Source organism: Mauremys mutica, chromosome 10 (assembly GCF_020497125.1).
Source record: "Mauremys mutica isolate MM-2020 ecotype Southern chromosome 10, ASM2049712v1, whole genome shotgun sequence".
NCBI classification, from domain to species: Eukaryota; Metazoa; Chordata; order Testudines; family Geoemydidae; genus Mauremys; species Mauremys mutica.
The window spans coordinates 67,191,403-67,204,977 of NC_059081.1; the positions used below are offsets into that span (position 1 = coordinate 67,191,403).

Consider the following 13,575-nt stretch of genomic DNA (forward strand, 5'->3'; position numbering starts at 1 on the left):
ACTCACAGGGAAGTGCAGACCCTGAGGTCTCCTGGGGTTTTGACAGCAGACAGCTACCATATAAGGGGTGGCTGAGGGTGGAATTGTGAACCTCCCCACCAACCAGCATATTTGTGTTATGCTACTGTCAAGTCCATGATATAGTCTCTTTAGCCTACCAACATCGAGAGTCTGATCTTGCCACCCTTACCCATAGTCAGTAGTGTTTTACTGCACAGTTAATCCCTAATCAGGGTAACGCAATGAGAGCAGCAGAATCAGACCCAGCAAAAACACAAAAAACAAGAATCAAAATTCCATACAGGCATTGGATTCACCCAGACTTCCAAAAAAGGTTCCCCTTTGAGGATGCTTCACCAAAAGGACCACATGCAACAATAGAGGATGGGGGTTGCAGAACGCACTGTGGATCAGGAAGAAGATACATGGGATAAATTAAGCATTTTCTTGGTGTCCTAAACCGATGGTACATCACACAGTCCATCCATATCCTGATCTCTATGTTAGTCCCAGCGGTAACCTTTAGAAAGGAGACTTATTCCACATGTCCAAAATGAAAAAAGCTATCGGAATAGAAGCATAAAAATTACACACCAAAGTAATACAAGCCTCTAGTCCGTCCAGCCACAGGGCTCTGTAAGTACAGCTGTTGTCAGGAATAAAATGATATAGACACATGTGTCTATAATAAGTTTTGCTCTTAGAAGAGAAGTGTGGAGTCATGTTGATATGGGATGCTCCACTGCTTCCGTCAATGAAATAACTCAGGATGTGCAGGCCCTTTGGGGGAGGCCAAGGTTGGATCCGCTCATGAAATATGGTTCCCTTTTATCAGCTAATTGAAGGATGACTACTCAGACCAAAAACCAATTCCAGGAGTCTTAGGCTGTGGCTACACTACGGAGCTTACAGCGGCACAGCTGCACTGCTGCAGCTGTTACTTCGTATCACTGCTAGTGCAGATGTTCTACGCTGGTGGGAGAGAGCTCTCCCATCAACTTAACTACTCCCACCCCTGCGAGCGGCGGCGGCTATGTCGGCGAGAGAAGCTCTCCCACCGACAGCGGTGTCCACACTGGCGCTTAGGTCGGTGTAACTTACATCACGCGGGGTAGGGGGTGGCTTATTCATACCCTGGAGCAATGTAACTTACACCAACGTAAGCTGTAGCGTGTACATCGCCTTAGAAATACGTCAGCTGGCCCCACACATGGAAAATACTGAAACCCTAGCAAAGCTAATCATTATATGACTCTCCTGTTACATCAAATATAGGACCTGGTTAGCTCTTATGGTGCAACCCGTGTGCTGCTCCCCAAGCCATTAAGCAAGCTTTACCTGCTAGCCTGGCGTTCTTGCAGCATATGGAGACTCCCCAGTGGTGGGGATGCAATCCGCTGTTTATACAGCACCTACCCCAGTATAGGAGGGGCATAGTTAGGGGAAGGGAAGGCATGTCCCCCAAAGGGGCAATCCTTGGGTGGCAGGGAGCTGCCATAGGAGCTCTGTCTCTCCTTAATGATAGCACTCAGTGCGAGGGGGTGTGGCCAAAATGCTTCTGTGTTATGGCTCTTCCCAGCTGCTAGAACAGACCCTTGTGACAGCAGGCAGCTGGACATAAATTAGAGCAGCCCTGAGGCTGCTCTAACTTTTGTTTAGAGCTCCTGCATCTGGAAGCGACAAAGGTGGAATCAGGTCATCTTTGCTTCCTAGTCAGGTGCTGCACTGAGTACAGCTCAGCTGGATTTGAGAGCCAGGACTATTATTTCTAGAGAGTGTTTTTCTTACTTTAAAGGAGTTGAATGTTTATTCCCTTGTTCTTTCGGTTGGATAAATAATTCCTCACTGGTTGCCGCATTTCAGTGATTACCATGATAACCCTTGTATGTATTGCCCGGTTTTCAGAGATGCTAAGCACCCTGTTGACTTGGACTTACGGGTGCTCAGTATTTTTGAAATCTGTCTACTGTTTGCGTCAGTCTCTAAATTGGATTTAGTGCTTCTGACTTTTTGTGACGCATGACACTACAGAGGGTCAGTCGATATTTATTTATATATAATTAAATAACAAACTGGTTACATTATTCATTGCAAATAAATTATCCATTTTAGCTCCATTTTCTCATTTGGGAGCCAGTCCTCTTTTCTGTGGTTATATTTACTATGTGTAAATATTCACCAGCTAGTTTATTTGAACACCCTTCAGCCTCTGGGGGTGATTCCTGTTGTGCGAATGGCCATGTAAGTCACACAATATTGTAGCTGCTCTGATTGGATGTTTGAAACTTTTAAAACAAAAATGACTGATGACAAGTAATGAATAGTGACTAATGAATACTCACATGCAAATACACTTATTTGTATGAAGAACAGCCATTCCCCAAACATTAAGATGAACAAAAAACCCATTGGCTATGAATAACCAATATAAAAGGGCACAAGCATGGCCAAACTGAAGTTAGTCAGAATTCAAATGGATGTTGTCAACGAATGGGATCATTCTAATACCTTTATTCACACTCAATCTCTTCTACCTATTGAAGTCAATGGGGCTAATTATGTATTATAATAAGTTGCTGCTCAGAATCTTGCAGTATTCAGCCACCTCTAATTATAAATAAATAACCTGCTATCCCAGCCTTTCTGATTGATTCTGCTATCTTGCCTAGGGTGGATGTCAAGCTAATCTGTCTGTCCTCAATAGTTTAACACCTGCTAAGTTTCTTAGGAGCAGGCACTACTTCAGCTTTCTTGCAATCCGCTGCTATTCTGCCGGAGATCAGAGGCAATTTAAATAGCAATGACAATTATTCCAATTTCAGCTCCTGCAGTCGTCTCTGATGAATGCCATCCTGTGTCGAGGGTCTCTTTTTATATTCATCGCTTCCCATTTGTAACCTACTATCTTAGCTGTAACGTGGAAGCTGTTGTGGCTCAGATCTTATTCATCTTACTCCCTATAAATTCACCACCTGAAACGGTAGCTACAAAAATTATCTCCATCAGAACTGCCATTGTCCCTAGCATCATTAACATTTACATCTGCGCTCCAGGTATCAGTGCACCATTTGACAGACTTCACTTTACCTTTTCCTGCACTGCCTGCTGCTACCTCTGCATAAAGCATGAGTCCATCAGTAGATTCTGCACAGAGGAGGGTTGACGGCAATTATCTATACGAGGGCTGGTACCAATGGCTCACAGACAATAAGAGAGAAGTGAAACGGAATTATTGGCAGTCATGGAAGCTTTGGTGACGTGCCACCCCTTCCTCCAAACCCCCACTCCCACCCTGCCTTGTCCCACACCCCCCTCTGCTCCCAAACAGTTAAAAAGCCTTTCTCAGGAAAGGCGCTGGGGGGAAGGGCGGAGGTGAATAGTTCGGGATTATCTGGGGACAGGCTGAGAAAGAGGAAGGCTCTGGAGAGGAGTCTGACTCTGAAAGAGCTGGTGTTTCTCCGTGTCCATGGGAATGTAAGCCGTAGGGAGAGGCAGGCCTGCATATAGATTGGCTTATTCTTTTTAAGATCTGTTGTCTCTGAAATGCTTTTGTGCTAAATCAATTATATGTGGCTTTAAGAAGGCTGTTGGGTTACCAGTTACCATTGTCACTGCCCTGCGGGGAAATGAACTGCAGGTACTGAACTCAGCTCAAGCCTGCTGAGGTAACCACAGTTGATCCCAGGGGACTGCAGCCCATGGCCTGGCTGAGACTGGGAGAATCATATGATTCCACACTGACAGACGGGTCATGGGTAGAGGCCCGAGACTTGAGAGGAGCTGCTCTCAGAGAGACCAGGCAGGCACAGAGGCACAGTTAGCCTCCCAGTTAACTGTGACAGTATTAACAGGGGCGAAAAATAGAGAAAATTCTCTCTGAAGGACAGAACAAACAAGTAAAGAAAAAATATCCTTCATTTGTCACCTTGAAAGTTCTTCTGTGGCCTTAGATAACTGCCTGTCTACCACTCTAACCATGTTTGCTTAGAAGTACCTAAGATTGTTTGACAAATAGACAGAGACAGAGAGCTACTCATCTAAGGCAACTGAAGAACAGTTAAGGGAGGCCACTATGTAATATTTATTGTACAGATGCCTGCTCCATGCCTTAGCAAGAATTTTTAATACCCAGTGATAGACAATTGAAGAACAAACCTACTTGGTAAAGACAAGTATTCAACATAGTTTTGGGGAACAGGCAGAGAGTTTAAGCGGCTAGTCAGCGACCGAAGAAGTGATGGTGATACCTAGATTAGATTTAGTCTAGTGTTCAGGGTCCAGGCCAGTCTAAGGCTAGAGCCTGGGTTCAGATTCAGCAATGCCGAGCTCTTGCAAATGCTTCTGGCACGGTTTAGACAGAAATGTCCAAAGTCTTTTGAGATCAATTATTCCCACAGTTTTGCCACCATCTTTGACTGCATCCAGACTAGATGCCCAACCCACACCCAAATCTAGAGAGTTGAACTGGGATATTGGAATTTGAATCCCAACAATTTTCCACATTCCCCCACAAACGGAATAAATATCATCATCATCATCATCATCATCATCATGATGTTGGGGAAGGATCATTATTTTTTCTTATTGAATCATTCTCTCTCCTTTCTCTTTGTTGTCTTCTTGATATGGTTTATAACATCTGTCAGATTTATCCTTCTGTCCTCCCTTGCCTATAAAATGTATTCTTTATCCCCATTTTTAATTTTCTTTTCTAAAAAGTGAACTTTACTGGCTGTAGATGTCCGCCACTTGCTGAGACAAGAGACTGACATCTTCTAGCCTGTGCTGGAGGGATCCACTTCTAGGAAGAAGATGACAGTTGAACTATGATTTTTCTGCGTATGGCCTTGTAGTGCGGGGGATGACTCACTGGTGCAGCGCCTCCTGCTGGTCATCCAGGGAATTAGCTCTTTCTAGCCCAGATCGCCCTCTGCAGGCCGGTGTCTCACCTGCCTGAGTCCCTCCCGGACCCCAGTGCCCTTTGTCCAGGGGTTCTGCCCACCGCAGCACCCCCTCATTCCGGGTCTCCCCTCCCAGGGGAACCCCCTCCTTACCTCAGTGGCTACTGCCAGTCTCCATTTAGCCCCCGCTCACCGGGGCAGACTGCAGCCTGTAAACCACTCATCATCGGCCGGGGGGTTGGACCAGCTGCCTCTGCCTATTCCCGGTTCTGCAGCCTTAGTACCCTTTAGTGGGCCCTTAACTCAGCCTGCAGCCTGGGGCTTTGCTAGGCTGAAGCTCCCCAGCTCCCTCTGCCCTTCCCCAGCGCTGCTCCACCCTAGGTACCCTCCTCAGCTTCCCTCTTATAAGACATTGTTCTTGTTCAGAAGGATAGTGTCAAAAATCTTGCCCAAAATCTTGTACCATCCATAACCCTTTATTGGTCTGAATTCATTGATCTCCTTAGAGTTTTTTTGTAAAGTATCACCTCTAAAAGATTCTAGTTAGGCTATTTGCACTCTCTAAAAGCAAGTGTCATGACTGAATGCTCTTTTTGTATGTCAGGCCTTAGCAAACATTCCCATCGCTGGTTTTCAATAAGGACAGGAGAACATCGATTTACAAACTGTTTACCAAGGTGCCATGCTCCATGCATGACACTCCTTTAAATGCCAACCCTGGTGCTGCTGAAAATTGGCCAGGTTACCCAGTGCACACTCTAGAGAGCACTCACCGTGTATGATATTTGCATAGGAATAAAAAGCAAACAAAGCGGCAGCATCTGGAAGAGAACTTCAGTAGGGTCAATAGAAGAGCAGCTGATGCCTGGAGGAAAATAAGGACAGATGGGCTGGATAGAGAAGTCAGAAAAAGACCTGGAGGTGCCTCATGTGAATCCCAATTCCTGCACTAATTCCCAGCTTCAGTTTCAGGGCCTTTCCTCCCAACACTTGTATAGAAGAGCAGTTCATCCATGAGATAAATAACAGACCACTCAGTCAGCTAGTTTCCTGTAGTCATCCCAGAAGAAGTGTGTCTCCAGGAGGAATTTAAGGCTCTGAGCCAAAGCCCATTGATGTCATTAAAAAGAATCCTATTGATTTCACTGTGCTTTGGATCAGATCCTACACAAGACGGGAGCGGCTTTGCAGGAGGGTGATCTGTGTATAAGGGAAGATGTGGAAGAAAGCACTGAGGCATTTGGAGAAGTAGTCAGCAAGCTTGGCATCACTGGGAGAGGATGTGTGAGTGCTGCAGTAAGAGACTAGTGAGTATAAAGTGGCGAGGTTAAGGATGGGTGTGAAGGCAAGAACGAGTAGGTTGAACTTCATATAGTGGGGAATAGGAAGCTGGTGGAGAGATTCAAAGAGGGGGTGACATACATCGAACATCCTCTTTTCTTCTGCAGAATGTTCATTGTCTGAAAAGTTGAAGAGTTCTTTCCATCTTATAACTGTGTAAAGTTCTCCCATCCCAACAGCTGCTTCCAGTGTCAAATAACATCACATTTTATTACAGTGTCATTTTCAGGTAACACTAACAACACAGAATCAAAAGATATACATGTCATGTCTCATTTACTCAGTGTAGAGTCATTTAGCGGCATCTCCTACATCTGCTGATGTGCTTCAATCTCAGGCATATGCAGTAGAATACCTTGCAATGCTAGCAGCTCCACATCACAGAAACCAATGTAACTTTGTGGCAGGGAGAAATTCTCAAGGAAGTGTTAATGAAGGTCTCAATATAGCATAAGATCTAGCTGGACTATTCTATATAACTATTGGTTAAATTGGGGAAAAACAAAACAGTAATTTTCTTATTGATCCCTGGGCAAGTAGTCCGGGTTTCTTCTGTGTCGTTTTTATTGTTATTAAATAGACTTGAATAAGAAAAGCCGGTAAAAGAAATTTAGCTTCCTGGTACTGCAGATAGAAATCAAAGCAGAATGGAATGAGGGAAGATAATTAGACAGAGGATTTCCACCTCCACAGACTGCTTCCCTAACTCAGGATGTGCTGATTTTATCTAATTTGCCAGAGTCACTAGTAATGAGAGTTGATGGGGATTACAGGCTGCAGACGTTCAGACAAAGCGAGGGATGCTTTAATTAGTCCATTTTAGGGTGGAAATGAATTCCCTGGGCATAAATGATTTGATTCAAGACATATGGAGCCCCTTAGAGGTGAACAGAAAAGCTTTTTACCTGCCAGGACCAGAACTCAGGGTGTTCTGTATGTCTTGTACGAATGAGCGAGAGACATCACCACGATCTGCAACATTTCATCCACATTCTGCTCTGATTTAATTTGGAGGAATTCCATTGAATTCAATGGCATTATTGCCGCTTTCTCCTTATGTGATGGAAGGAAGAGTTTGCGCCAGTACCTTCCACCCATTAGTTTAGCTGCTAGTGAGGGGATCAGCTGTTTCAGAAGAGACCTGAATTCAGTGTCTGACAGGTAACTGAATAAAATGATCTCCTAGTGATTTGGTTTTCACATGCGCTGATCAGTCACTTTTATTTCTCTTCCCCACCCTTCGTCCCACTCCCTCTCCCCAGTCTATCTAAGGGCATAGCTGGACGGAGCACTAGTGCGTGGCGTGCTGGGGTGTAACAACAGCACTCAAGCGTGTGGCACACAAACTGGTTGTGTGGCCCCTGCTCCACGCACTGGAAGCTCCCTTGTGTGCTAGGTTGTTTAGAGTAGATCAAAGTGCGCTATGGGTTTCTGAGTGTGCAGCAGTATTGTCCACACGGACACTTGGTGCGCAGTATGCTAGATTGCTGGAGATTTCACACACCAGCCTGCCACACACTAATTCTCCAATTGTATGTGTGTGTGTGGCTGTCTCACTTGCGTTCACACACTTGTTGTTTTAGAGACCCGAAACAGTGACTTTTCTATTTTTTAAAACAGATTTCTTCAGCTCCCCATTAAAAGGGAAGACAAGTGAGGTGAAGACAACTCTCTCTTCCATGTTCAAGGCACACCCTTTAGACTGACAGTCCTAAAATGTAACCAGTTCAGTTGGTTCCTACCTAACTCATTGACTTCAGTGGGATTACTCAGAGCTTCTTCTTGGGCATATGCTTAAGTACCTTCTTGAGGGTGTGGCTAGAAAATTAATTAATTATTATTATTTATTGTTTATATTGTGGTGGTGCTTTGGGGGTCCCAATCAGGGCCCTCTTGTGCTAGGCACTGGGCAAACACAGAACAAAAATACAATCCCTGCTCCAAAGAAAAGCAACAGAAATTCTTCTTGATTCTGAAAAAATGTATCCACTGTAACCCGAGGCTGCGACACTGTGAAGGGTCCAGCTTCTGAGCCAGCTGATCCGGTGGCAACACACGCAGGGTATTAGGTTGGTTTGTGACCGTGATTTTGCACGACATGAACGTGCATTTGACCATCACGCAGTCCCTCTGCCCCCTTCCCGAGAGCAGCCACGGAGCTGAGGTTTACTAGAACCCTGCTCTTATAACTCTTAACACCAGACATGCTCACCAGAAGGCAACAGATGAGCAAAGGAACACGATCTGTGACGTGCACTCATGTGCCTTCAAACCAAAGCCAGACTGGTGACTTGTATTAGTCCTTCAGGCCTGGTCTGGGTCCTTTTATAATAGAGAGGTAAGTGTGACAATGGACAAAGTACAAGCATGGTCCTTAAAACAGATCTAATTCTGAGCATTCTCCTTAGCACTTTTAAAACTATTTCAGAGTTTACAATTTTACAACGCTAATTTGTGTTGCACATGATGAATGAATGCAGTGAAGTCGTATTAAACGCAGATGTTTTGTCTTATGGCAACATATAAATGTTACAAACGTTTGAGCTGCAGGAGGAAATGGGCTAATTTTAGATTTGTTCCTAGCCCTCTCCATGTGAATGGTGTCGCTGTGAGCCCAGCAATGAAGTTCACTGTGTTGTAGCAGACTGCGCAGTTCCTGAGTGTGTCAACCCAGTCTATGAACCAGAACAGTGTTGTCCTGTCTGCAAAAATGGTAAGAACACACTTTAGCTTTAAAGAAGAGGTAACAGCAAAATACTATAAAGATTTTTTTATTACCTACATGCAGCCCAGAAATTACCGTGCCTGGCAAAGGTCGATATTTGTTCCTTCTCATTGTGTGTGTGCTTTAGTTAGCAACTTCCATCAATGCAACTCAAGGACACTCGTCCTCGCATGAGTCATCTCATTGAAGTCAATGGGACTGTTCACCCAAGCAAGGGTTTGTAGGATGGGCCCTAAAACTAGTGAGGATCAGTCAAGGTGAGAATTTCAGCTCTCCAAGGGCTAATTCCTGCTTACCTTGCTCCCACACTTAGTCCCACTTGAAGGCAGTTGGACTATTTGCATGAGTAAGGGGAGCAGCATTAGGCTCTAGATTGAGATGAGAGGGGTCAACATTTGTCTAAGGTCAATAGGCTGCCCTTGCTCTCATTGAAGTTAGTAGTAGAACTCCCATTGGTTTTGGTGAAAGCAGGGTTGGGCCCTGGGTGATGTACGTTATTATTTGCCACTGGTCAGCAGTTGTAGTGCAAGCATTTATTTTCCATTGACAGATGCCCAGTGCACCACTTGTGCCATAATATCACCACTGCAATCACAATAGCACACAAAGCGGGGAGCCTGTGTCAGGATACAAAGCATCTTTAACCATTGCGGTAACATGACTGTCATTATGACTTCATTCAGTTAGGTCTGCCTATGGGCATTTTTAGGGTGGCATCACACCATAGTGTCAGAATCAGCCAATCAGATCCTCGTTTTGTAAAGCCCACTTTGTAGCTGTATGCGTTCACTGGAGAATGGAAGGGAACGGAGCCTTAACCTTAGGCTAAGTGTAATTCAGTATTTCTGCTAGTACTTACCTAAGTAGCATTTACAGTGGCGCTCAGTCTGTCCTGGCCACATCTCACCCCTTGAGACATTCTCTTTAGTCACACATTGGGAGAAATTCAGAGGTGAGTCTAAGTAGGTGTAACTTACACTGTCTTCCAGCTCACTTCGCCTTTGAGTTATGCCAACTTATACTCCGTAAGATCACAGGCCCAGTAATACTCTCAGACTCGTGTCTGTATCTTCTTATCAATGTGTAACTTCCACTCCCTACACATCTCTCGAGTTGTCTGAAATGTTTTAATTGTGGCTTTTGGTCAAAAATGAAAATGTTTGCACAAAAACGTCACTGACAATAAAAAGTTCTCATCTTTTGACACCTCCCCCTCCAAACCCCGCCTCCGAAACTAAAAAATATATTTTTTTTTTCGGTAAAAGGTTTTGCTAGATTTTTTAACTGAAAATTTTTACCAAAAATGGAATTTGGAAACGCAAAACTTTTTACCAAAACCCTTTTTTTAAAAAACCAAAAATGTTGTTAAAAAAACAAAAATTTTACCGGTAGTTTCCATTTTTTGTAAAAAAAAAACAAAAACAAAAACCAAAAAAAACCCCAGAATTTTTATGGGAAATTTTGACTAAGATAACATTTGTTTATATTTCCCAGAAAAATAATTACTATTTTTTTCATCAGTTTGAGACAGCATCTCTGAATGTGACCCACTAAGTCTGTGTTTTGTGCTCAATAGCTCACGTACCAAGGAATCTAAGAGAAGGCTGTAGCAGAAAACACAGCTATGTGGAAAATGTAACTTTAACCTTCTGAGTTCTCAATGTGTGTGTGAGTGTAATTTAGGCTCCCTTAGGTCCAGTGAGAATCACTTACACACGCTATCACAATGTAGTTTGCGTCATCATATACCTCACCTCTATATTATGCCTGTTGAGTCCCTGAAGCATTTACTGTCCAAGGATGAATCCTTGTACTCCAATGAGCTCTGATTAGACCGGTACCTCATCTGTTGGTTTCAGCACTCAGTTTCCTTTCTGTGGTTTACTCCAGATGGGTGTTTGCTTCCAGGTTTAAGCTTCCCAGAAATGAAAGTTCAAGTGATCTTCAAACAAACCCAGTGAAAGAGATCAGCATCAGAATGAGACCAGTTAGCTTCCCCACCCGATCCCTCCCCAGAGCTACGCTGTCCCCCCAGCAGGCCCAAGTTCATCTCTGCACCTTGTCTACTATGGAAGCCCAGTGACCTTCTACTTCCTGCTCATCTGTTGCCCTCAGAATGCAGGCTGCAGGCTGATCATCCCTCCCCTGCAGAGGGATCTTCAAGAAACAAGTTAGTGGAGACAGCCTGCAGACTGTACCCTGAAGAGCCATCTCTGCTACTGGTCTGCTGGGTGACCTTGGGCAAATCACTTCATCTCCATGTGCTTCAGCTTCCCCCTGTGTGGAATGGGGATAATGATCCTGACCTCCTTTGCAAAGTGCTTTGAGACCTACTGGTGAAAAGTGCTTTGTTAGAGCTAGGTACAATTATTATACTCACCCCAAGCCATTTAAGATCAAGAGCCCAGGTCTGTTAAGGACGGTGGGTTTCTGAGGCAAGGGAGGATGGTGAGGAAGAAATATGGGAAATTAAGGCTCACTGGTTATCTGTCTGTCCATGTCATGGCTTTGTTATTATAAGAAACATGATGAGCAGACTCAGTCATTCCTCTTTGGCATTATTGTTTCTATTGGCCATCATGATAGATGACCTCTCATCTTGGGGGAGTGTATCCTGGGAACCAGGGACTCTGAAAAGGTTTGGCAGTTGGGACGGATAATCAGCTGAACATGAGCTCCCCGTGCAATGCTGTGCCAAAAGGGCTAATGCGATCCTGGGATGCATAAACAGGGGACTCTCAGGTATGAGCAGAGAACTTATTTTACTTCTGTATTTGGCACTGGAGTGATGGCTGCTGGAATCCTGTGTCCAGTTCTGGTGCCCACCATTCAAGAAGGATGTTGATAAATTGGGGAGGGTTCGGAGAGAAGCCATGAGATTGATTAAAGGATTAGAAAACCTGTCTTACAGTGACTGACTCAAGGAGCTCAATCATTTAGCTTAATAAAAAGGTTTAGGGGTGACATGATTCCAGTCCATACGTAAATCTAGCAGAGAAAGGTGCAACATGTAATTAATCGTGGGAACAGTTTACCAAGGATCATGGTGGATTCTCCATCGCTGACCATTTTTAAATCAAGACTGGATGTTTTTCTAAGAGATCTGCTCTAGAAATAATTTTGGGGAACTTCTATGGTCTGTGATCTAGAGGAGTCAGGTTAGATGAACACAATGATCCCTTCTGACCTTGGAATCTATGAATCTATGAAATCCTTGCTACCTTGATCGCAAAACCGTGGAAAGATATCAAATGTGTCACCTCACCCTCCGAATCCCTCTGACATATGCTAAAATGAGGTTTTGCATCACTTTCAGGAAGAAGCCAGATAGCCATGTTCAGACCAAGCTTTTGTTTCTGAAAACTCCACTGCACACAGTCAATTAAAGATAAGTTTCACAAATGCGCTCATGGATAATTCTGTTTGACAGTCTCACTTAACAGAGTGATACAATTTCCCCCCCCCCCCCTACAGCTTTTGTTTTCCATTTTAAAAAAATATTTCAGTGGAAAGATATGTTGTGATCAAAAGATTTCAGCTCAGTCTTACTGCTTGTCTGGTTATTGTCTTATAAAGGCAAATGAAGGAGATTTGTGGAAATGATTATATCTGCAGAGCTGTGTGCAATGCAGATTCTCATTTGAAAAGTTATTCCTTATGAATTTAGCTGGAAAAGCCACTATTGTTGGTTAAGATAGAGCCCCATGTCCTTTGCTGTTCTTTCTTTTGTAAGCAGTGTAGCTTGCTTGTATGTTGCTGTCATTAACTGAAGAATAATTCCCTTCTGATACATTGAGAATAATTTTCATGGCTGTCTTAATTATGTGTTGCCAAGGACAGAAGTGCTGTGCAGAAGTAAGGTTAATGCAGAAATGTGTTGACTCTACCATACCTGACCTGAAGATTCATAAGCAGCCAATATCAATTCCTTTCCCCTGCCTCCTGAACATGAGGGTCTGGAGATTTACTCCTAATTGTCAAAAGAAATAGAACCGTTATCTTGTGCTTTGAAAAATTCAGCGAAGTGGCTGCAAAGCTTGTTGTATCAGGCAGCTTAATCAAGTTGCACATACAGTAGGCAGAGTTCACTGCAAGGCTAAAATTTGGAAGGAAACATTTCTTCTTTCATGTCCCATCGTCCAAATTGTCACAGTAAATTTTGAGGGTGATGGCTCCAGGTACTGTACAGGGTTTTTGACTTAAGATGAAAGGTTACTGGATTTCCAGTTCTCCAGGAGTGACAGAATACAACATTATTGCCCCAAGTTGTTCTTTATGGTCATTTTGACTTTTCCAGATAAAAGTCTGTCAACTATTGTTAACTTTCGTCTCTACATGATCTTAAACTTGCCTGTTATTATTTAAATCAAGCTCACGACTGCCATGGTCTGTGATGTTCCTCCTGCCCCCTGGGCTTTACTTTATTCTCAACAAGAAAACTATCCACTCATTTCACACTGAAGCAAGAGCAGCAGTCTATGTAAGAAAATTCCCACTAAGATGTCCCCGGAGCTTTTTCACCTAGGTCTTTCTGCACATGTGAGTGCATTGTTATTTCTCATCTTGTATTTTGTCATGTGCTCTTGGACCCTTCCATCTCCAACATCC

The 13,575-nt window shown here is 43.8% G+C and overlaps 1 protein-coding gene across 2 annotated transcripts in view; it reads left to right on the forward strand.

Annotated features, from left to right (window-relative positions):
* Window positions 1-13,575, forward strand: part of VWC2L (von Willebrand factor C domain containing 2 like) — a 132,949-nt gene that overhangs the window by 18,547 nt on the left and 100,827 nt on the right. For both annotated transcript variants that reach the window (XM_045032633.1, XM_045032632.1), the window contains exon 3: window positions 8,826-8,955. In XM_045032633.1, coding sequence (XP_044888568.1) covers window positions 8,826-8,955 — 130 coding nt within the window. The remainder of the gene's footprint in view (window positions 1-8,825; window positions 8,956-13,575) is intronic.